This window comes from Cupressus sempervirens, chromosome 2 (genome assembly GCF_028749045.1).
Source record: "Cupressus sempervirens isolate cs-2001-9-10 chromosome 2, ASM2874904v1, whole genome shotgun sequence".
Lineage (NCBI taxonomy): Eukaryota > Viridiplantae > Streptophyta > Pinopsida > Cupressales > Cupressaceae > Cupressus > Cupressus sempervirens.
In genome coordinates, this window is record NC_143119.1 from 474917454 (window position 1) to 474940090 (window position 22637).

Below are 22637 nucleotides of genomic sequence, written 5' to 3' on the forward strand. Positions count from 1 at the left end.
TCATTTAACCACTGTCAATTAACCAAGTATAACTATCAGTTGGAAGTTGGAACGATGCCATGCTGACTTTTGTTCCATTCTTTCAATTTTCTTCAAAAATTGCTGAGGTTCTCACAAATCTTAACATAATGCCATTCGACATAACCTATTTCAACTCCCAAATATACTATCTGGTTGGCAAATTCTGGGTGCTATAGATATGTATTTCCAGATCTTAACTGTGGAATATGGATCCGACTTTGGATGCAGTTAATATCCAGCTGCATTGGTCAATGATGTGAAAGGGTTATCGTAGATGTTATTTTATATCTGCTGGTAGCATTGGTCTAAGGCCAGTATCCAATGAAGTTTCTCCAGTTCGCAGTGGTAGCTCTTTCTATTAAATCTGGAACCAGAATATCATAAGATATAGAACAGATATCTTAAAACGCAAAGAACAAATTTGCAGATTTTGACCAAAACAATGGATTTGTTCTTTCTTTCTGAACTCCAGTTTGTTGCAGGTTATTTGGAACACAAAACTCCCTCTTAATCCCTTCTTCAATACAGAAAATTTGAGACAACAGAAGTATATTCCCCTCTACTATCTGATCTTAAAACTTTGATCCTTTTTTCAGACACATTCTCTACTTAGAGCTTTGAACGCTTTAAATCTAGAAAGCAATTCATCGCACACCTTAGATTTCAAGAAATAAATCTAGGTCTTGCATGAAAAGTCATCAATAAAAATCAAATAGTACCAAAAACCACTCAGATGCAACAGGCATAGGTCCACATAAATCAGAGCTAAAATCTCTTTTTCTTTACTTTCACTATTGCGAAAAGGACCTTCAACATTCTTACCAAAAGCACAACCTTTGCAAATACCATCAAGTTCTTGACTAAACTTTGGAAGACCAACAACCATCTTCTCCATAGAAGAAAGAGTTCTAAGAACTAAGTGAGAAAATCTTCTATGCCACAGCTCAATTATACTGATTGAATCATGTGCTAATGCTTGAATAGTATGATCAGAAAACTTATACAAACTCTCTTAATGAGCACCAATTTCACGAGTTGTCTTAATGCTAGAGTTTTTCTTCCATGCAAGCACATTACCTTCAGCAAATGTAACTTGATATTCTTTGGCTTCAGCACTAAAATTGAAATCAGATTTCTCTCGACTCTGAGAACAAATGAGACATCACTCAAATGAGTATCTTTTTCTACCAAGTTAGAAAGATGCTCCCGCTATCCTCTAATATGACATAAAGCACCACTATCAATTAACCAAGTATAACTATCAGTTGGAACATTGCTCGAAAGAGCTGAGACAGATAAAAATCGCTCTGAATTGTCACTAGAATCTTTGTGAGGCATCAACATTTGCAGCAGCAACTTCATGTTTTGGTCTTGTTAAACAATCTCTACCAAAGTGACCATACTTGTCACACCTGAATGATTGAATTCTAGAGAGATCATTCTTCTTCGGTTTAGGAGCTGAATCTAAATTTCTTTCTACTCTTGAAATTTCAATTTCTTCATTTGAAGCCAAAGCAGGCATCCTAGACCTGGAGGCGGAAGCAAATGCCTGTGGAGGCAGATGTCTATGGATGTCACTTGGAAGCACCTCCCAAGCATCCAGATGCGAGTGGAAGCCTATGACAGGCTTCCACTCACATTTGGATGCCTAGGAGGTGCTTCAGGGTAGCTTCCGCAGGCATCTGGATGGCTTCCATAGGCATATGCTTCTATTATTTGGTTAAGATTTATATCCAGTTTAGGCTTGCAGAGAAGAAAGAATTCAGAGTTGTTAAATCTGAAAGTTTGCGATTATTGGTTACTCTGCATATGGAGGCATTTGCAAAGAATTGTCTCGTGTTACAAGTAGAAAATGTGTCTGAGAGTTTGCAGGCAGCAGATTTAAATCCACGAATCAATTTCTACTATGTTTGTTAGTTTCTCCATACATGGTGTCTTCCCTTACAAATGTTAAGAATATAATAGATAAGACTAAAAATGCAATCCTATCTAATGTTGTTTCCAGTTCAGGAGATCTGTGGTCTTCAACTGAGGATTTTGGCAATATCTGTGAATCTGTGATCCTAAGACAATTCATTTATTAAATATTCAAGTTTAATAAAAATGCATTTCTTTGCATATATACATATACATATACATACATATTTATACACACATGCGTATCCCCCAAAAAAACCCACGCATCTGCACCCGAATGGATAACTTTGTTTTCTTCCTTTCTTTTTAGATGTTTGAGCAGAAAGGGTATGATCTTCTTCATGATGAGATTATCGTCTATTTCCTCTTGCTTCTAATCTGCATTCCTCTTTGTATGCAATCATATCTAAGATGATCAAACTTGGGTAATTCATCTCTTCCACTAATGCCCTACATAACTAGGTCTTTTTCTCCAACTGAATCTCCAGCGACACTAAGATGATCTTTCAATTTTGTAATCTTCATATAGAAGGAGATAATTGATTCTCCTCTAGCCATTTTTTTTTATGGAGGAACTAACATATCAAGGCCAGAGTTTTGCCAATGTTACTGAATTCATACAAGCTTTGAAGAATCCCAAACATTTATTTAGCTGATTTCAATTTGGATATAATAGGCACAAGATGATCCTTTACAGAATCAAACAATATCTTCCTTTCCATAATGTTATTCTTCTTCCATTGAGCTTTCTCAGCATCATCGATTGGCTCAAGCACATCCTCCTTCACATAGTTTAGAAGACCATTTTCTTCTAGTGCAATCAGAACTTTGAATTCCCATGAAGTAATAGTCAACCCACCATCCAACCTTTCAACCATGACTCCATTCACCATTTTTAAAACCTAAAAGAATCAAACTACAAGAGAAGAAAAGAATACTTCAATGCTTGAATAAATCTAGAATTGGGTCTTTCCTTAAACCCTGTTTGATACCTTGTTAAATTTGGAAGGAGAATAGTATAAAATATAGAACACATATCTTAAAACACAAAGAACAAATAGACACAAGGATTTATTTTGGGAAAACCCTCTACTTGAGGGTGAAAACCCCAGCCACGTCTAAAAGAAATCTTTTATTGAATAATAACAGGATCTAAAACAAAGCTCACACCCTCTTGATAGTTGTGATCCTGATCTCTTCACCCTCCACCTCAGGCAGCTCCTCCCTCCCAAGCCCCTTTTCTTCTCTTTCGAGTGTGTTGAGTCCATGTTTGACCACTTCTCCTCCTCCCTTTGGCAAGGTGCCATCCTTTCCATTCCCCACTCCACCACCACCCCCTATCCCTACCCGGCCAGATTGAGGAACAATTTCCTTATGAACAAATGGTATGACATGGACTATAAGGATTTCCATGGGAGGTTGCGCTTAACTTTCAATTCCCAACACCCCTCCTTCCCCTAGCTGAAAACTTCCTACCGACACTTCCTCCACTACAAGAAATACTCCTTTCTTTCTTAGTGTAAGAGATCCTCACAGCCTCCCTTGCTCCCCCAAATCCTTTTGGCACATCTCTTCGCCCACCGCTCTCAACTCTCTCCCAGTCTGGACCACAACCTCTTGGTCTCTCGTCTCACTGAGCTCTATGATATCCCCACCCAGCCCCCCTTCCAGGTCACCCTCTACCCCATTGCCACTTATTCACTAGCACCAATGGCAAGGAAGCAATTAGAAACTTGTGTTGCAGTAGAGCAGCAGTTGAGGAAGGGTTCCAGGCCAAGCTCTTCAAGCTTAGGTCTACCATCCTAGGGTCTTAGCTTTCAAATCTCTTCAACCTAGTGGCCTAAATGGGTTTCCCTTCCACTTGATCTCATCACATCATTCATTCGATCCACGAGGCTTGGGCAACTTACGATCCCAGTAATAACAAAACTATCATAGTGGGACACACTTTCGCCAAACTATATGCTACAGTTCCACACACTCCTCTCTCTAGGGAGTTGGATCTTCATGGGGTTCAAGATCGTGGACATGTAGATTTCAGAACAATGTTCCACAATATGGATCAGGTGTTGATTTTCTTGGTTCCCAAAACCGTAGATTGGAAATCCAAGAGTCTACCACTTCTGTGGTAGGATTTTGCAATCAATTCTGGCCAACGAACAAGAATCAACTTGATTCTCCTACACTTTAGGCTCCACTACACCTAAGAGGGTAGACCTTCTCCTTGAACCGAATCACTTGGTTCAAAGCTTTTCTAAAGCAAATTTAAGCTTTAAATAGTTCTTCGGTTGGCAAAGTCCTTGAACTCAATTAAAACAAAACTGAACACTCATGTTTTGTATAATGTTTGTCAATAATGGATTTGATGCTTCTAGGAAGGAAGATATAGATTTTTTGACTTCAATATTAAAAAGACCAGTGCCTCTGCTCATTCGAGCAATAGAGTCAACTTCAGTGAAGATTTTCATGTACAACTTTATTATGTTCTATGCACTTATACTGCCAACAATTAAATAATCAAGATGTAATAGATCAAATATATATGTAATCTTAAATTAGTCCAAATTGAACTTTAACTCCTCTGGTAGAGAAACAAACTAGACACAGATACGAAAACAATTTGATATTTCACAATATCTGTGATGATTGAGTTTAAGATGCTAAATGATCGTGTCCACTTATCTGACATTTAAATTGTACACAGAATTCAAAATATAATTACAAAGGATGAATCATCTGTAGTTTAAATCTCCATGCCATTTAGAAATAAACAAAGAAATGAATTTATATTACAAGTAATATTTAAGCCCCTTATTCCTCCGTACAAATAAATATAAAATGCTTCATGTAGAATGTATTTTGAATATCGAATACGAATCTCTTGTTCATTTTACATCTCTTATTTATAATGGATAAAAGGACATAAGAGACCTTTTGAACCATCACACCCCTTTGTTTATTTAATCATTTATCTAAATTACATCTCTTGAAGAGTATTAATTTAATCTTTCCCTTAAAACATAAAAAAACCCCGTGAATATCCTTCACACAACTTCAAATGCCGATGGTTTGTATTGTATCATTTCTGTAACTGCATAAGATCTCCCAATGGTCCAAATTTTCATTATTTCGAATATGCATTACCACTAGAATATCATTGCCTACGTGTATATGTATATATGCCACTAAAGCATTCCATTTTATATTTTATCGAACCTTCACAAGAATCATCACCAACTTATTTATTAAATTTCACTCCTTTTAGCATCATTGGTTATGGCTTGTTTTTTACATATCATCGTCCATCATTTTTTTTAATCAAACTTCCTAACGGCTCTGTGTTATTCATCGATGATAATCTGTGTTTGAATTTATTCATTCCCTTCTAGGTTTTGATATTGAGGCATTTTGTGTGGTTTGTGCTTGCTCGTGTGTAGGTTTCCAATTCTTTAGTCCATTTTCTTATTACTATCGATAAATATCTTGACTCATTATATATTACTTCTTTACCGAGCCATATGGTTTAACAGGGATTGTAGCTTCCGCAAAACTCCAATGACCAATCGAGGATTTTATCTTGATTATAGAATCTTTGTTGGTAATCTTTTGGTTTGAACTACACCGAAATCTCTCATATTGCACTGTGAGTGCCTTACATTTGTTTCCCTCTTTTGATGAATTTGATCATTACTCCCGATCTTTTCCAGCCACGAACACCCACCTTCACACACTGGGCTTTGTTTTTGTCTTTCTTGCACTTGAACGGTGACTCTACTGACCAGGAAAAAAGTTTATTTGTTCCTTTGTTCGTATATTATACTCCCTTATTGCCAACTGGTGCATTCTTGCCGATATTTGCTTACTCATCTTCATGGTTATCATGGTTCCTATTGAGAAACATCCAACAAATGTAAGGTACTGTCATCATTGTGCTATAGTAGCTTGTATGGATGCATATCTATGGGACTGGAAGTGAAAGCTTTATCACTTGCATATAGCATATTCTACCAAAATCATCTTGAGTGTAACATAGCTTCATCCTTCTGACAGGTTTCTCATAAATCTAGCAGTGTGAATCTCCTTGCTCAGATAAAATAGTTATTTCCTAAAATTGTTAAGTCTTTCTCATCATTCCATTTGCATTGATGCTCCAGTAGGCAACTCCAATGCATTAGTACGACAACAAATTGTAGATATGAACTTTTGACTACAGTCAGACATGTCTTTTATTTCGCGACCTCCATTGATATTACATGATTGGCAATAGCCAAGTATGGAAAATGAATGAGATGCCAAATATGAATCAAGCTTCTTTTTCTACAATCTGTTGATTATGACTTCTTCTGGTTTGAAGCATATTGTTTGAATATAAATAGTGAGTAAGATCTAAAGATTGACAACTGAATACGTGCATGAAATTGGATTCTAGGATTTAGAATTGTGGGAACTCATTTGATGATGACGATTTACACAATCATACATGAGGATTTTTCTTTGGTATGGTATTTGGGAATTAAAATTTTGCCAAAATTTAGAATTCCATTAGACTCTCTATGCTATCATTGAGGAGGATTCTTACTCCTTGAAGGTCTATTGTTGCTTTGTGGATTTCTCCAAAGACTTTGATTTTGTTTTGAGCTCTACCATCTTCCAAGACTAAAGGATATTGGTATTGCAGAGATCCTTTTGGCTTCTATCATGAGATTATATGAGTGTTCTTGGTTGTCTCAAGACTCCTTACGGGCTCTCTAACTTCATCATGAGTGTTATCGGGGTTAAGCAGGGTTGCCAACTTTCCCCTACTCTATTTGGGATTTAAATTGATGAGTTAGAGACTCTCCTTTACGGCCACTCTTTGGCTAATGAAGGTGCCTCCTTCGCCAGGTTTTGATCTCTAACCTACTCTTTGTGGATGGCTTGGTCCTTTTGGCCTCCTCTCACAAGGGTTTACAACTATAGTTAGATGGTTTGACCTCGTTCGATGATCAACGACATCTCACAATGAACCTAGGGAAGACCAAGGTTACAGTCTTCAATGGACTTAAGCCCTCTCACCTATACTTCTTCTACGAGCATGTGGAAATTGAGATTTCTTCACCCTATACTTACTCGGAGGTCAAGTTCTCTAGACACCACTTCAGCATGATGCCTACTCTTCAACCATGGATCTGTAAGGGCTATGGTTCTTTGGCCCTCCTCGAGCGCCAGCATTTTCGGCATCATTTTTTTAGGACATCCAAGATGACCCTCACAAACACTCGTATCAAGCCTACTATTCTCTATGGTTCTATTGTTTGGGGACCCTCAATTTCAAAGTCAAATTGGGCTTCTACAGAAAGGATTCGGGTTCTTCAGCACATCATCAGATGCAAGCAGACAATCCCGCATCACATCATTCTTGTTGAGTTTGAGGCCCATCCTTAAAAGACTTGAGGCGAGTTTCGAATTGGCTTGGCTTCTTCACTGCCTCCGAGAGCTTGCCAACTCTTGTGAGTCATAGTCAATATCCCGTCCTCACCCTTTGTTTATAGAAGTCTATTGCTACCTCAAGCCCCTCTAGGTATGCTCATGGTTGGTTCACGGAGGCCACTACCCTTCTTGGTGTTGTTGGTATCGAGATCGATCATCTTTCCACTACTCTCTCGGGGATCCCCCTTACCTCCTTCCTCCAAAGCAGGAGTTGAATAGGTGCATTAGAGATGGCATATATAGATAGTTCATCTATACAAACTCCGTTAACCCCCATGGGGACCTTTTCCTTAAGATAGTATTTTATGTGACACATTTTATGGAGATCCATGACGGAATAATTATCTGTCCCCAATGCCTATCTCATCATTGGTCACACTCCCTCAGGATCCCTGTTGGTTCCTTTAGCATTGGGTATCACCAACTTTGCATTGAGACTAATCATCGGCTATAGAGAGGATAGGATTTGTCATCTCTACAATATTGAGGATCCAGAGACTGAGGATCATTTCATTTTTCTTTGTTCTATATACTATGATATTAGGGAGAGATTTTACTGCCTCTTTCAGGAGTGTCGGGATCATCTTAACTTCCTTAGACACAAACCAATGGTGCCTTCCCCTCTACATCCAGGAGATTACCAAGCTTCAGCACCATACACTTCACCTTCAGGCTCCTCTACAACTACACTCACACTGTGGTCAGCTTAATTCCTCCTTTATAGGTCTCCCTTTGGATTGGGGTACCCAGTGCAACTTGCCCGCCCGCCCCCCCACCCCCCCCCCCCCCCCACCCCCCTCAAACTTTTCCAGATTAGTTAGACCCCACAAAAACTCTTCTCAACAACGGCATATTGTAATTACCCCGGCTTAGTTATAGCTTCAAATGACATCAATTTTCAATTATCTTCACTATTTAATAGTTTGACATTTCGTCAAAACACTTTGCAAGCAAGCTTTGGTACCACTATAATGAGTCCTACTAGCTCTCAAACAATCTGTGCCAAAGAAATGATTTCTCTTTTTTGTTTTTGTTTTTGAGGCTTTGCAATTTATGATACAACAATATAGCAGCAAAATAGAAGATATTACAATAATAGTTTCAACTCAAATATTTGGATATTACATAGGGAATGTACAACTGAAAATCCCAAATTTTAATATCAACTTAGATACTGAGTATTTTCACAAAATACCAACAACCTAGTTGATAAAATATCCCCTATTATCTAAGTCAACAATACCCAAAAAAATTAGAAGTTTCAATCCATGAACTTACAGGTAAGACATGCCTTGAAACCCTTTGAAATGAATTCTAGCAATAGTAAAAGAAGTCTCAACCAAACAAATGCAACTACTGATATGTAAAACGTTGCCCCCAAAGTGCAAATAGAAAATAATGCCTAGTAGCAAATATAAATGGGTGTTCAACCAACTCTAAATTAACCAGCACCCAACCTCTTCCCAGCAACAGTAATAACAGTATAAGAAGACGCCAAATTCCAAATTCCCAACACCACAGTATCTCCCAACCATAGTGTATACAGCAATGGAGATAAAGACCAATTCTCAAAAAACTAATTCACAATACCTCAGCTATGAATTACAATGAACTTCTCAAGAACAAACCCTTATACTTCAGCAAGGGCACAAAAAAATCAAACTTCAGAAACATCACAAAGACGACAAAGCAAAATAAGATAATCAAATAATCAGATGCTTTACTCATCAAATGGGCTCATATTTATAATCTCCAAATGGCACAAAGTTTCCCAAATGAACTTCAATTAAGAAGCTTCTGACACACAACATTAAAATATAATAAAGTGTCATTAATATAGTTTATTAATTGTTTTTGGCTCCAAAAATGACCTTTTCCACCATCACTTAATATTTTGACTCGCAAGGCCACTGTTTCTCGTTCCCACAATTTAAAACTTTTTGTCCTGATTCCAATGAGCTATGATACTGAGGTGACCAACCAATAACACCAACAAAAATAACAACCTCAACGTATTTAGATGAATAATAATAACAATTCACCCGTCTTGCAAAAACAACTGAAGAAGCATCAGAATCGAAATCTGACAACACCAAAGTGATCCTTATGATGAAAGACGATGAATGAACCTGACAAGGTGACTTACTATAAATAGATTCTTGGAGCCCAAAATAAAAACTGAGAGCATCACACAACTCCTCTAACTCAACTGAGCTCATCGGAACCAACTGTTTGACTTACTATAAATATTAAGTCCCTCAAATGGAACCAAAACACACCATAGGCTATTGAAAAGCCTATAACCCCACAAATGAGACCCTTAAATCCTATTATCAGCTCACAAAAGTAGCAATAGTGAACTGACCAAGCCAACTACAACAACCTACTAAAAATGGGGACATTACACATATTATATCCACCAAGACTCCTCAGAGGCGGCAGTTCATCTTGACACCTCAGAGACATTCCAGTGACACTCGTCGCTCCTTGTCCTACTCTTCGGTTTGCAAGTTCTTTCATGAGGCTTCTAGCTCCTAGGTGTGTGTTAATCCCCCTACAAGATTCCCCCCACTCCTTTAGCTCTTGGTCCTCTTGCTTTTGTTTTTATTCTCTACTTTGTTTCTAGTTTCCTAAGACAATGTTCAATGTCCTTATTGTGGGTTGGTCCCTTGTTGTACTCTAACCCATTTTGAGGTTGCTTATTGGTTATCTTATCTAATCTAAAATAACAGACAATATTCTCTTTACAATAAACTGAACTTGCAATGGGAAGAACTACGCTCATGAAGAATGCCACATTCAATATAAATAAAACAAGACTCCCTCAATCTCCTGCCTATAAACACTAATCACAGAATAATGAACAAACACTGAAGTCTCAATATGGTTCTACAGTAACACCCTACAGAAAAACTATCTCGAAATAGGTTTCATCAATAGTAGAACAATATTTGCCACATACTAAAGAACGGAACCAACTTGATTGTCTTCCATTGACAAAAAATACATAACACGGAGAACCAAAAGTCTTGTTGGGTGGATATTTTGCAACCGAAAGTTTTGAGTAAAAATCCAGTCGCAAAATAGGATGACTAGCCACAACATGTGAGACAAAGTCTCTCCTACCTTAAAGGAAAGGCTCCCCCTTCTCACTGTTCCTTGGATCAGCTCAAGGTAAGCAAGATGTCTAGAGATTTATGTAAGGGGGGTTACCAATATTCTTTCCTCTTATCTTTCAGAAAAGAATTCACTTACCCGCAGAGCGAATAATGGGCAAGATGAAATCTCTAACTACACTTCTATCTAAAGCTGAAAATGGTGATACCAATAAATCAACACTAACTCTAAAGCTAGCTGAAATATTAGTTTGATAGAGTTGGCTCATACAACTCCATCCCATGTCACATCTATTCTTGACATGTGCTGGACACGAAGATCGAACACGTGGACATGGCTGATTTTCTGCAAAAAGTAGAAACTCCTGTTGGTCACGAGATGAAACGTATCAAGAGAAGTCATATTCACTCGGTATCTACATTTCCCATGGCTGCCATCGAACCTAAGTTCGTTCTCGGATGTGCAAAATGTTTCAACCCAAAATCGAACATAATCAATGATGTTGATGGCAAGGTTATCATTAGTCTCGATCCAAAGGTTATTGAACAAATCTTCAAAGTGCCACATAATGCAGTGTGTGTAGATATGACTAAAGAATCGTCTTTAGAAAGCTGGATTGAAAAGAATGGGGATTATCAAAAGTATGTTAATCAATTCTAGTTGGATAATAAAAGGAGTGATTTCTCTAGATGGCCAAAGACCGTTCACAGGTCTAACTTCAAGCAAGAGTACAAAGACCTTATTATTCTTCTTAGCAAGGTTTGTCGTCTTATTGATTCCATTGATTTCAAACCATGGATGTACAAATTCATCTTCCAGAGCATGAAAAATAAGGAACACATCTTTTGGGGAGAGGTGATTAGCAATGCACTGTGCCAGCAATTGCTCAACGTAGGGACTTCGGTGCCTTTTTACATAAACTCCTACCATGTCTACACTACTGCTGCCATGGGATCTCTCTCCGGTCTCTTAACTAAAGGAGATCATCTTCAAATTTCAGTTTGGAATTACTTTGATCAGATCACTCTGGCTAATAGTAAGTTACATTGCAAAAGAGTCCAAGATGCTTTCTTTGGGCATTTCTAGTGCTTGTTTGATAGACAGTTATCCATCAAAAGGATATCCGATGAAGCTTGGGAAAAGGTAAATCAATATAGTTGTATATTTATCCAGTTTCCAACTTTTACATACTTGAGAGTTGGATACTTTAAAGGTGAGCCATAAACCTTACCTAGGTATGCTACTAATAAAATCATTTTGATGGAGTTAGCCACACAACTCATGGAAGTATAGTCTGATCAGCATACTTTGCATAGACCTAGTTTTGGTATTTCTTTTCTCAAACCCTTGGTGATTGGTAATTATTCGATCAATTCTATACACAAAGCGAAAAATATGGAAGTAGAATTGCAATTAATCACTTTGAAGAAGTTCAAAGCCAGATTTGACTTTGATTACCAAGAAATGAATTATCAAATCAAGAGGGCTTTCATGCATGTTCATCGCATCGAGGATGTTTGGATTGACATGAGGACAAAGTTGGATATAATGAAGATGGATTATTGCAAATTAATTTTGCAACAAATCATGAATCTTTATATGCTTGAGATACCTTCAGATTTCCAAATTGAAGATGATGGCAATGTTCTTGATCCAGAATTTCATCAGGCTGGTTTCGATAAGAGGTGCCCTTTTCACATTCAATGGCAATAGAAAGAAGGCACATCTATCCAGGATAGATTGCAGTCCATTTTGGCCAACACCAACAAGTGGCTGAAAATTAAAGGCCTAAAAAGGGTTAATCCTAAATTTGGTTTGGATTGTGGATGCTTTGGCCCTCCTGGAAGGAAGTCATAGCTAGAAATTGCAGGAAAAGATGGAACTTCTTCTTCTGATGTGAAGAGGTCACTTAAGTTCAAATTGAAAGGCGGAAAGGGATCTAAATCATCTCAGTTTTCTGAACCAGTTCTGAAATCAGAAGAAGAGTCAGAGGAGTCAAAGGAGGAATTAGAGACAGAATCAAAAGAAGATGAGGAGGAAGAAGGGGAAGTTATGATCATATCTCCCCCAAGGCCTGCACAAACTCATGCACCATCCATGCATGAAGCACCTTTTCTGAAAGAGATAGATGACGATGTGGATTCATTTTCCATTGTCTTCACACCTTCTATTCAAGTTTCAGAAATCAATACATTGACTTTTCCTATTTCTTCAGCCACTCCTCTTATTCTGGGAAATGAACAATATAAAACTTGGGAAATGTGTTTGAAGATTTTCCAACTCTTACAAAGGGTCAAGTTTCTCAACTTGATACATCTCTGACAAGCTTTGAGCTTTTGATGACAGAATCCTCTCATCATGCACCTATGAATTCAGATGTGCAGTCTGAATCTTGTTCAGTCACAATGGAGATACAATCTGGATCAATGCCAATGGTGTCCAATGTACCTACTTCCACAGATGAAAGTTTCAACTTGCTTGCATGGTTGAGCAGGATCACAATGAAGAGAAGCAAAGTGGTTGTACCTCCAAATAATCTCTCTATAAAGAAAACTAAGTCCAAATCTTTGAAAGATAAGTTTGTTTCAAGGATCTTAGTTGATCGGATAAAACCAAGTTTGTAGAAGTCATTGAGCCACTAGTGGACAAACTTGTTGAAGAACTTACTCATTCTGATTACAAGTTCACTAAGGTAGAAATTGGGAAGTGGTCACATTTAAGTTGTTTGAAAGATGCCCAAGATGCATTAGATGATGTATCGAAAAGCCATCATGAATTATCAAAAAAGAAGAATCAACTCAAACAGAAAGTTACTCGTATAAATGAGGTCATTCGGTAACAATCTTCTCAAAGTGTTGTTATTATGTCTCAGACATCCGAGGAAAGAAAGTTGATTGAAGGCGCCAAGTCTTGGATAGGAGAAGTCATCTTTGAAGCAGTTCGAGCTATTACAGAAACATTTGTCAAAGAGATGAATGAAATGGAGCAAAACTTGATTTCTTCTTTGACTCGAAAAGAAGATTATTTGAAGGAGATCCTCAATGACTGGGATGAGATTGCAAAATTTGATCTAGATGCCTTGGTCTCATGCAACATTCTTCCCTCATGTGAAATGTTTTTTAGATATCAAGGACTTATGAGCTACAAAGAGGAAACATTGAGGAAGTTGATTACAAAGTTGCATGCAGCTCTTGGAGTTTGCCAAGCAGTAGAAACAAGTCTCACTTGTGATTTGGGACAAATGGGATGTCAGGTTCTTGATGAACATGGTAATCTAATTGCAGTTGATAGGGAAAGTTCAGAATATACAATCAGGATCAATGCTGATTTAGATGCTGAAGATTTTGGTTCTCACACAATGAACAAGTTTGTCCTATATAAATCCTTGACAAAGCACTCATTAGATTCTCTGGCAACAAATTCCAAGGTTGTACAATTAGCATAAGCATATGCAATAAGGATAGAGGCCATATCAAAGACAATGGAAATTTCTGATCCTCCTACAGTGCGTGATGTTATCATCAAGTTCAAGGCACTAAAGAACAATCTTTAAAATTGTTATTTTTGTTTTTATTTTTGTTTGTAGATCTAAGAGAATGTGTTGCATGAAAAGATGTGATTACATGTAATGTGAGTTGCATGTGCATGAAAAGATGTAACACGAGTTGCATGTGTAGTTGCATGTAACCCAATAATTTCTCTTCTAGTTAGACTAGGTCAAAGTTGGTTGAGTTGCTCCCACTTTTTCTTCCATCTTTTTCTCAACTCCTATGCCTACATAAAGGAGTGTCCCTCTCATTGTAAAATGATCTTTTACCTTTATTGTATGCAAGAGAGCTCTGGAGAAATTGTGCCAGCAGAACTTTGTTTATATAGCACTATTTTTGAGAGAAAAGTGACTATAGAGAAGCAATTGAGACTTAACTTTGATTGAGTGAGATTGTTACTTGTGTGAATTAGAAGCTTTGTCTGTGATTCGCATATGTTGTCTTTGATTAATGTTATCTTGTGTTCTTGATAATTGAATGTAAAAGAGTTAAGAAGCAATTGGAGCCAGAGCTTTGACTAGGAGCAATTGTGGAGATATATAGTTAGAAGCTTTGTCTGTAACTTATATTTCTTTCTTAATTCACAAAATAGTTAAGATATCTTTACTTTTAGAAGTCTTTGTGCCCTATTAGTAAAGTTTTTTCCATATAGAAGTACGACCGGACTTAGAGTCAAATCGGTACACTTTCAGCTAGCCTTTGAGTTAGTGTTGGTTTATCGGTATCACCGTTTCCAGCTTTAGATAGAAGTGTAGTTAGAGATTTCATCTTGCCCATTATTCGCTCCGCAGAAAAGTCGATTATTTTCTAAAATATAAAGAGGAAAGAATATTGGTAACACCCCTTACATAAATCTCTAGACTTTTTGCTTACTTTGAGTTGATCCAAGGAATGGTGAAAAGGGGGAGCCTTCCCTTTAAGGTAGGAGAGACTTTGTCTCACAAGCTATGGCTGGTCATCCTATTTTGCGACTAGATTTTTGCCCAAAATTGTTGGTTGCAAAATATCCACCCAACAAGTCCAATGCAGTCACAAACTGGTGATGCTACATTAGATTTGACTAACTCATCAGCCACACACATAGGTGACTCCAAATACCAACAGTTACACACGCAAGAGGTCTTATGTCTATTGAGACTTTTCATGTACGTGACAGGTCAGAAAGGAAAACTCTTGGCTTACCAAAACCCATGCAAGATGAATCCAACAGCCACACACACACCTGGCTTTCCAATGACTCTTCAATCATCCTAAGAGTCTCTCAAATATACGAAATCTTTATTAAATGACCAGACTGAAATGAATGAAGACATTCAGCCAGTGAACAAACGAAGCATCTATCCTGATGAAGATTACAATTTCTGATAGACACAACCATTGCAGGTATAGTTTATAGCTTCTGCAGTTACCAATCCTAAACAGTTTCTACCAGTACTCAAGCAAAGGTGCCTGCTGCATAGTCCATGACAATCAATAATTCTAAAGATTAATCCTGGCATCAATCTTTAGTTTTTGTATTAAATATTTGACCTTGATTCTTTTCTTTCACCAGTTTTATTGTGATGAAGTCCACTATTGCAATTGCTATGAATGGCTCAATGATTCACACCAATTATTTAGATTTTCCACAAACATATGTATCTAACTATAGTTTTCTTGGATTTTGAAAAAGTGACAAGTCTTACCATTCTGGAGTCAAACTATTAATTCAGTAGATAACATACCTGACAAGAAACCATGGAGTATTATCAAGAGTAAAAATAACAAATTATTACCATTGTTTACTTTTGATGGAACTAGACAATATATTTACTATTTAGATTCCTTGATTTCATCATGTCTCATATGTTATGGTTATATATCGTGTCTTCAAGAGCAAGCGTATGTTTTTGTTTTCTTGACTTCAAATATGAGACATTAGTATTTGTTGCACAAATTGTTGCCAGAAATGTTCCACAATGATAAGAGTTGATGGTATCAAAGGTTCTAATGAGTTGCTCCAGTGTCTGTTTCTGATAACTACTATCCATGATTTGTGGTTGGCAGTTCTTTCAAGAAAACCTGGTTGCCCTCAAAGCCTTCAATTATGTGCTGAGAGAAACTTTTGTTTTCTCTAATTGATCGGTATTTGTTAATGGCCTCTTTGATTTCCTTTACTGTTTTGGGTTAATCTTGCTGCTTTACACATGATCATCACAGAACTGAAAGAAACCATGCTATTTTACTACTTTGAAACTGGTTTCTTTGTAATTTCCATTCAGACTGCTCCATTGGGTGGTGGATGAGAAGTGGACTTTCAAACAGCCTCCTCAACTCTTTTGAATCTCTGAGTCAGAAAAACTCAATGGAAAGAAAGGGATTTAGAGTGTGCCGGAAACCAAAACAGCCAGCCACTTCTAATCTAATTTTCAAAAAACAAATTGTCAAACCAAAAATAATGCAAATGTGATTTGAGTGATCTAAACATTCGAACTGTGGTCTTATCACTTATAAAAACAGCTTTCAATGACACCTTCAGACACTGTCAAGTTTGCAACTGTGAAACAAAATAGTTCGAGTTTGTTTTATTAGCTATCAGAACCATTGTAGATGAGAGAAAACTACAAATCTTGTGGAGATTTAAGAAATTAAAACAATTGGGATACAAGAATTTCAACCACTGACAATTCCTAGGTTAATCAGTGATGCATTGTCCATCTTTGTATTCTAGTATGGCTAGGGCTATACAACATCCAATCTCTCGCTCTAGCAGACATGGCTCTTTATCATCCCTGCAAAATGCTGCATTGGCAATCTCCTCAACTGGACTCTCACTGACAAGCATTCCCAAATTCTGCATTGATACTCCTACTGTGATCAGTGATATTATTGTTGGTTCCTCCAACTCATCGCAATATACACATAGTTGAACAATTCGATTGCCCACCTATATTGTCTTCTTCTGTTTATTATATTCCAAGGACTTTCCAATCCCTCCCACCCACATTTTTATTGCTCTCACTAAGGAGTTGACTCCTTATTTAAATAAAGGTCCTTGTCCATTGATTATGTAGCGAAATATCCACTCTAATTATAGATCATGTCATGTCCCCATTTTATGTTGTACTGTTCCAGTAGCTTCTCGCTGATTTCCAAGTTTTCTCATAAGCTTGCAGGTGGGGCTAGGGAGAATTCCACAATTCTTGGAGTGCACCATTTCAGTTTTTCTTCGTTTCTATTGATGGCATTATGGATTGCAATGACACTTTCAAAATCATTTCTCAACTCCTGGGGTGTTCTCCAAACTTCCTGGAGTACACAATTATTTCTAATAAGTATCTGAGACAACACTAGTCCGCATCCCACTGCCTCAACTTCATCTTAGTATGCTCAGATTTGGTTTCTGCGGTGCTTTCCACAATTCAAATGGGAATATAATGTACTCTCAAGTTCTGACTTTTAAAGTAATATTATTTTGCTCAAGTAATATATTTTTATGAAGTCACTTTATGTCCCTTCAAGTGGACTTAAAGAAGGGTAGCTTGCAGTTTGCAGTTGTAGATTAAGTCATTTCATTAATTCTAGATGTTCTTTTGATGGGAAATTAATTCTTTAAAAATTAAAATGGTCATATTTTCCCTCCAAACTTCCAAAGCTACAAAAGTAGGTTTGGGCTTCCATTTTGAGGAGCCTGAAGAGTGCACCTAACAAAATGCTACCAGATTAAACCTAAATGTTCTTCCTCAAATCTTCCAAGGATGAATACCCTCATTGGATCATTGATTTTGGATTTGAAAGGCGATCCCTAGCCAGTTTGGAGTCGTTCTATCAGAAATGACCATGGTCACAGATTTTGTAGATTGGGTTACAGTACGAAGATTGCAATTTTATACGTACAAGAGTTTTGGGTCTGTTTGTTATTTTTGCAGGGGTTGATGATCATTTTGTGGGGGTTCTTCTTCCTTTTCCTGGCTGTAAAGTTTGAAGATCTGATGTGATCCATAGCTAACTGTACCACTCATTTGTACTTGGGAAATTGTGTTTCAGAGTCTGCAATCAATTAAGGTTGTGCATATTTTGTTCCCCACAGTTAAGTGACTCAATTAAAGTGCTTTTGAGGTTGTTTCTGTTGACACATTTTCCTAGGATGTGCCATACCAATTTGCTAGGGTCAATGGAAGTTGGTGTGTGAATCCTAGATCAAAGCACCAAGTTTGTGGGAGTTAGGCATGGTTGGTGGTACCTAGACATGGTTCAATACTGTAAGGTCTAAATACATTGGAAAAAATTACAGAGTTGACTCAAAAAACTACACAGTTGAATCATTATAACAATATCTATTTGACTTCCTGTGGAAAACCTCTCCTAATTACCAAGGTTTTAGGTGTTGGCGCCAAATTTTAAGATAGCCGCCGCAGTTTCAGCACCTGGGTCAATGCTGGGCATGTTTAAAGCTGATGAAAACCTCTAGTTATTATTTGTTTTGGCCACTTTGGGGCTGTTACACAATGTTGGGTGTTTGTGAAGCTGTTTGATGTTTTTGAGTGATACATGTTGATTTAAAGGGCATTGAAGGACAATTCCATTGCTGTTTGACCTGCAAAATAGGAGTTTCAAGACCTGGCATCACTTAATCCATGTTTCAGACTTACTTAATTTCATATCAGAGTATTTGAATGGTGTATTGTTCCTTCTCAGCATTTTGGGAAAGAGTGACTAGTGAGTTTCAGAGACATGCTGGGCTAGTATACCTGCTGTTCTGCCTGTAGCAGCTCATTGTCTATACAATAGAAACCTTCTACAACTCATGAGTTCACTTGCCAAGGTATTCCCTAAACTGAGCATTGTCTAGTTATGTTTTGATGATTTGGCACTCCTGTTTAATGTGACAGCAGGATGCTCAGTTTCACTTTGATCACAACAAACATTACTTAATTGCCGTATGTATATTTAAATTGCCTTGTCAAAAAAATGAAAAAATAAAAAAATAGTGGCGGTCATAACAGATCACTTGAATTTTAAAATGATGGGAAATACTATTTGAAACATGCTACAAAACCCAGTGTACAATCTTTCGATCTTATGACATATTCAATTACCACTACTTCTTTCTAGGATATATTTATAGTCATACAATTATAAAAGAAAAAGGTATTCCCAAATTAAATGCCACAATCATATCCAATGAGGGAAAAAGGATATTATTCCATACCTATCCTTGGCAAGCTTGAAGAAGTTAGATATGTGTCCCCATATTATCTTCTCGAATTTTTCCCACGTGCGATCTACATCCTCAAAATACTCTCTGCAACGAATTAAAACACAAAAATTAAATCTAGAAAATCTGAGACATTTGTTAAAAGTGTGGCAAATACTAAGGCATTCATTAGAAAAATATTGCATTTATGATACATAGCATAACTTTACACTAATTATCAATTATGAACATGTGTGCGGTATAAGATACAGTGCATAACTAACTCGGAGATGTGGAAAAGCATTTGTGCCAAAACAAATATTTTGCATATTTGTTTTAGTGGTAATCTAGAAGTGAAACAATTTACAACGATAACAAGAACATTTATGAATTGTGGCATATGTTCTTATAAAAAAAGTAATTTCAATAATCAAATACTTACACCTTATCTTTTCTTAAACATTCATATTGTCAATGATAGAAGTGAATTAGTTCATGTGAGTTATCCATATGTCATCAATAATGCCATGTGCATCAATAGCACCTGAAAAAATTGTAGTAGGCACCTAGGTGGTGACATTCTAATATACAATTTGTTATATGTGAGGCAATCAAATGCTTACACCTTATCTTTTCTTAAACATTCATATTGTCAATGATAGAAGTGAATTAGTTCATGTGAGTTATCCATATGTCATCAATAATGCCATGTGCATCAATAGCACCTGAAAAAATTGTAGTAGGCACCTAGGTGGTGACATTCTAATATACAGCTTGTTATATGTGATGTATTTGTGCTACTACTATCATAGAGGACCATCCTCCATAAAGAATATCTTCATCAGGTACATTTGCTGCAATTATGTCCTACTGATTCATTGTGTTTCCTATATTGAGGATGTCTATTTCAAGCCAACTTACAACCATCTTGCCTAGGTTGAATTTGTTGGTGCTTCATTAAGCACCCTTTAGGCTGTTAAAGAGGGACTTAGACAATGCAGGTTGCAACTCATTTCAAATAATTCAGACTCCCTTACATCATTCAATATAACTATGGACAAAAACTCCATCCATTATTTCTCAACGGTTAAAGGTACTAAACTAGGCACCAACTCTGTCAAAAGGATGATTCCTCCCAACTCTTTAGGCATTTTAAGACAAAGTGGGCAGCTTGTTAGCCATTTGTTATTGATGTTTTGTCATTGATGTCAAAATACAGATATAGAAAATCTAAAATGCCTTTATCCTTCCGTGAATTGGATCAGTCAAGAACAGTAACAGAAGTAATATTGTTTCCACATCAAACATACATTGGTTACATCATATGGAGACAAGATCAGGTTCATTTTGTTAGATTAGCACGAATTGTATTCATCAGGTTTAGAAGCCAGAATTATCTCTTTGGAGTTTATGATCTGTATCTATCAGGTTAATCACTATTACCAGAATATAATGTGTTACCTATTGGATATCATAGCACACTCAAAAGGACTTGAAGATATCGGCGATCCTGTTTGAAAGGAGGTCTGACGGCAATAAAACGAAGAGGAGATGTTACAATAATAAATCGAGAAAGATACAGAAACTCTACTTTTCTGGCAGCGTATATATTGAGTCTTGTAACCATTTACCACCATATCGGGTTTGTCTGAGAAGAGAGTTGGAATTTTCGTTCACAAACACTGAGATTATACTCCTCCAATATTCTTGGACTTTTCAAGATACTGGAACGAATTGTATTTGCAATAGCCAAACATTGCTGGAGAATGAATAAAGGCATCAAACATCATTATACAAGATGTTTATTTATCGGCGTATTAAAGAAAATTCAGTTATCTTTTGTGGAAAGTTTCATCAGAGTGTTTTGTTAATATATATTGGTGCAATATTCAAGATTGTGATTGACATAACAAGCTTGCACAAGATCAGTGGATTTAGTTAAAATCATGTAAGCAGTTTTCAGCAGTTTAAACTTCTAACTGATTACCCAGTAGAGGTGTCTATTTAAGGAGGCAAGGTAGTCAAACGTGATGTGGGAGAGCAATGATTATATATATTTTTGAGGTGTGTTGAATAAGAATATAATGTTCATGCCCGATGATGAAGATACAGGTATGTATTATTTATGAGAAGTGTAAAAGACTGATGGAGTGAGAATAGAGTATAGGCACAATATGAGGTAAAGAGCAAAACAAATGATTGAACTCTCTCATATTGATTGTAAATATTTTTATGAAGTGGATAGTCAAGGATTTCTGAAGCGGATCTTAGGTTGAAGATAAGGACATATGCTGGAGACAGACTGCAAGTTCTGTGAGGATAAAGTGCATGAAAAGAAGTGGGTGAGAACTGTAAGTTTTGTGAATCTTAATATTACAAGGTTTGAAAAGTATTTCTATTAGGTTATGTCTTTGTATGAATTGATATGTATGCTGACATCTGTTGAATTATCAGAATTGCTGCAAATGTACTAACATTGTCATTGTTATAGGTGTGTTCCAAATGCAGATTTGGATCTCATATAAATATAAGAGGAGACATGTCTCTATGGTTTAATCAACATTAATTAATAATAAGATATTAACAAAAATAATATGTATAACATTATATATATTATATACAATAATATATGTTATTTAACATGGATAAGTATATATAGGAAATGATGATTTACCTATAACAACAATATATCTCAGATCGAATCAATCCGATTGAAGCTGAAGCTACAACCTGAAAACTCCCTCTTAGCTAGGGAGGATTTGTAGAACACCATGCTCTCAAGTATATGAAGAGATATCATCTCAGTATGATATTCCTGGAATGGCATATTTAAGGATATCAACTTAAATCCATCAATTTCAATATAACCTGAAGTATGATTCAACAAGAAATATCAATCATGTGATATTCATCATACGTATATTCTTTTGGCATGTGCATTGGCATCAAATCCTTGACGCCTGCCAAAAGAATATGTTATATCCTAGAAGGATATGAGTTATCTGATTCCCGGCACTTATGGACAAGAACTTAACAAGAAATCACAATGTCATGGTCTCTATCATGACAAGTATCATGATCTTTGGCACTCCAGGACAACAACTTAATGAAGTTTGATCGTGATACATTCATTATCATGACTTCCAGCACTTTGGGACAACAACTTAATGAAGATTGTCATGATGACAAGTCTACCATTTATAAGATCGTCACCTTACAATGGTTACCTTTTGTTTATATATGTCAATGAAAGATTGTCACTTTTCATTACATATCATATGCGAAATAGTAACCACCATGAACCAAGTCAAAGGGTGGTACAAGGGCTTTCACCTCAATTCTCTCTCATAGAGAAGAGTGCATTACAAGGAATTTCACTTTGAACTTTT

At 36.7% G+C, this 22637-nt stretch overlaps 1 protein-coding gene across 2 annotated transcripts in view; it reads right to left on the reverse strand.

The window, feature by feature from the left end:
• SEC6 overlaps positions 1-22637 on the reverse strand; it is a 273118-nt gene that overhangs the window by 186750 nt on the left and 63731 nt on the right. For both annotated transcript variants that reach the window (XM_089814272.1, XM_089814273.1), the window contains exon 7: positions 19264-19356. In XM_089814272.1, the coding sequence (XP_089670398.1) occupies positions 19264-19356 (93 nt within the window). The remainder of the gene's footprint in view (positions 1-19263; positions 19357-22637) is intronic.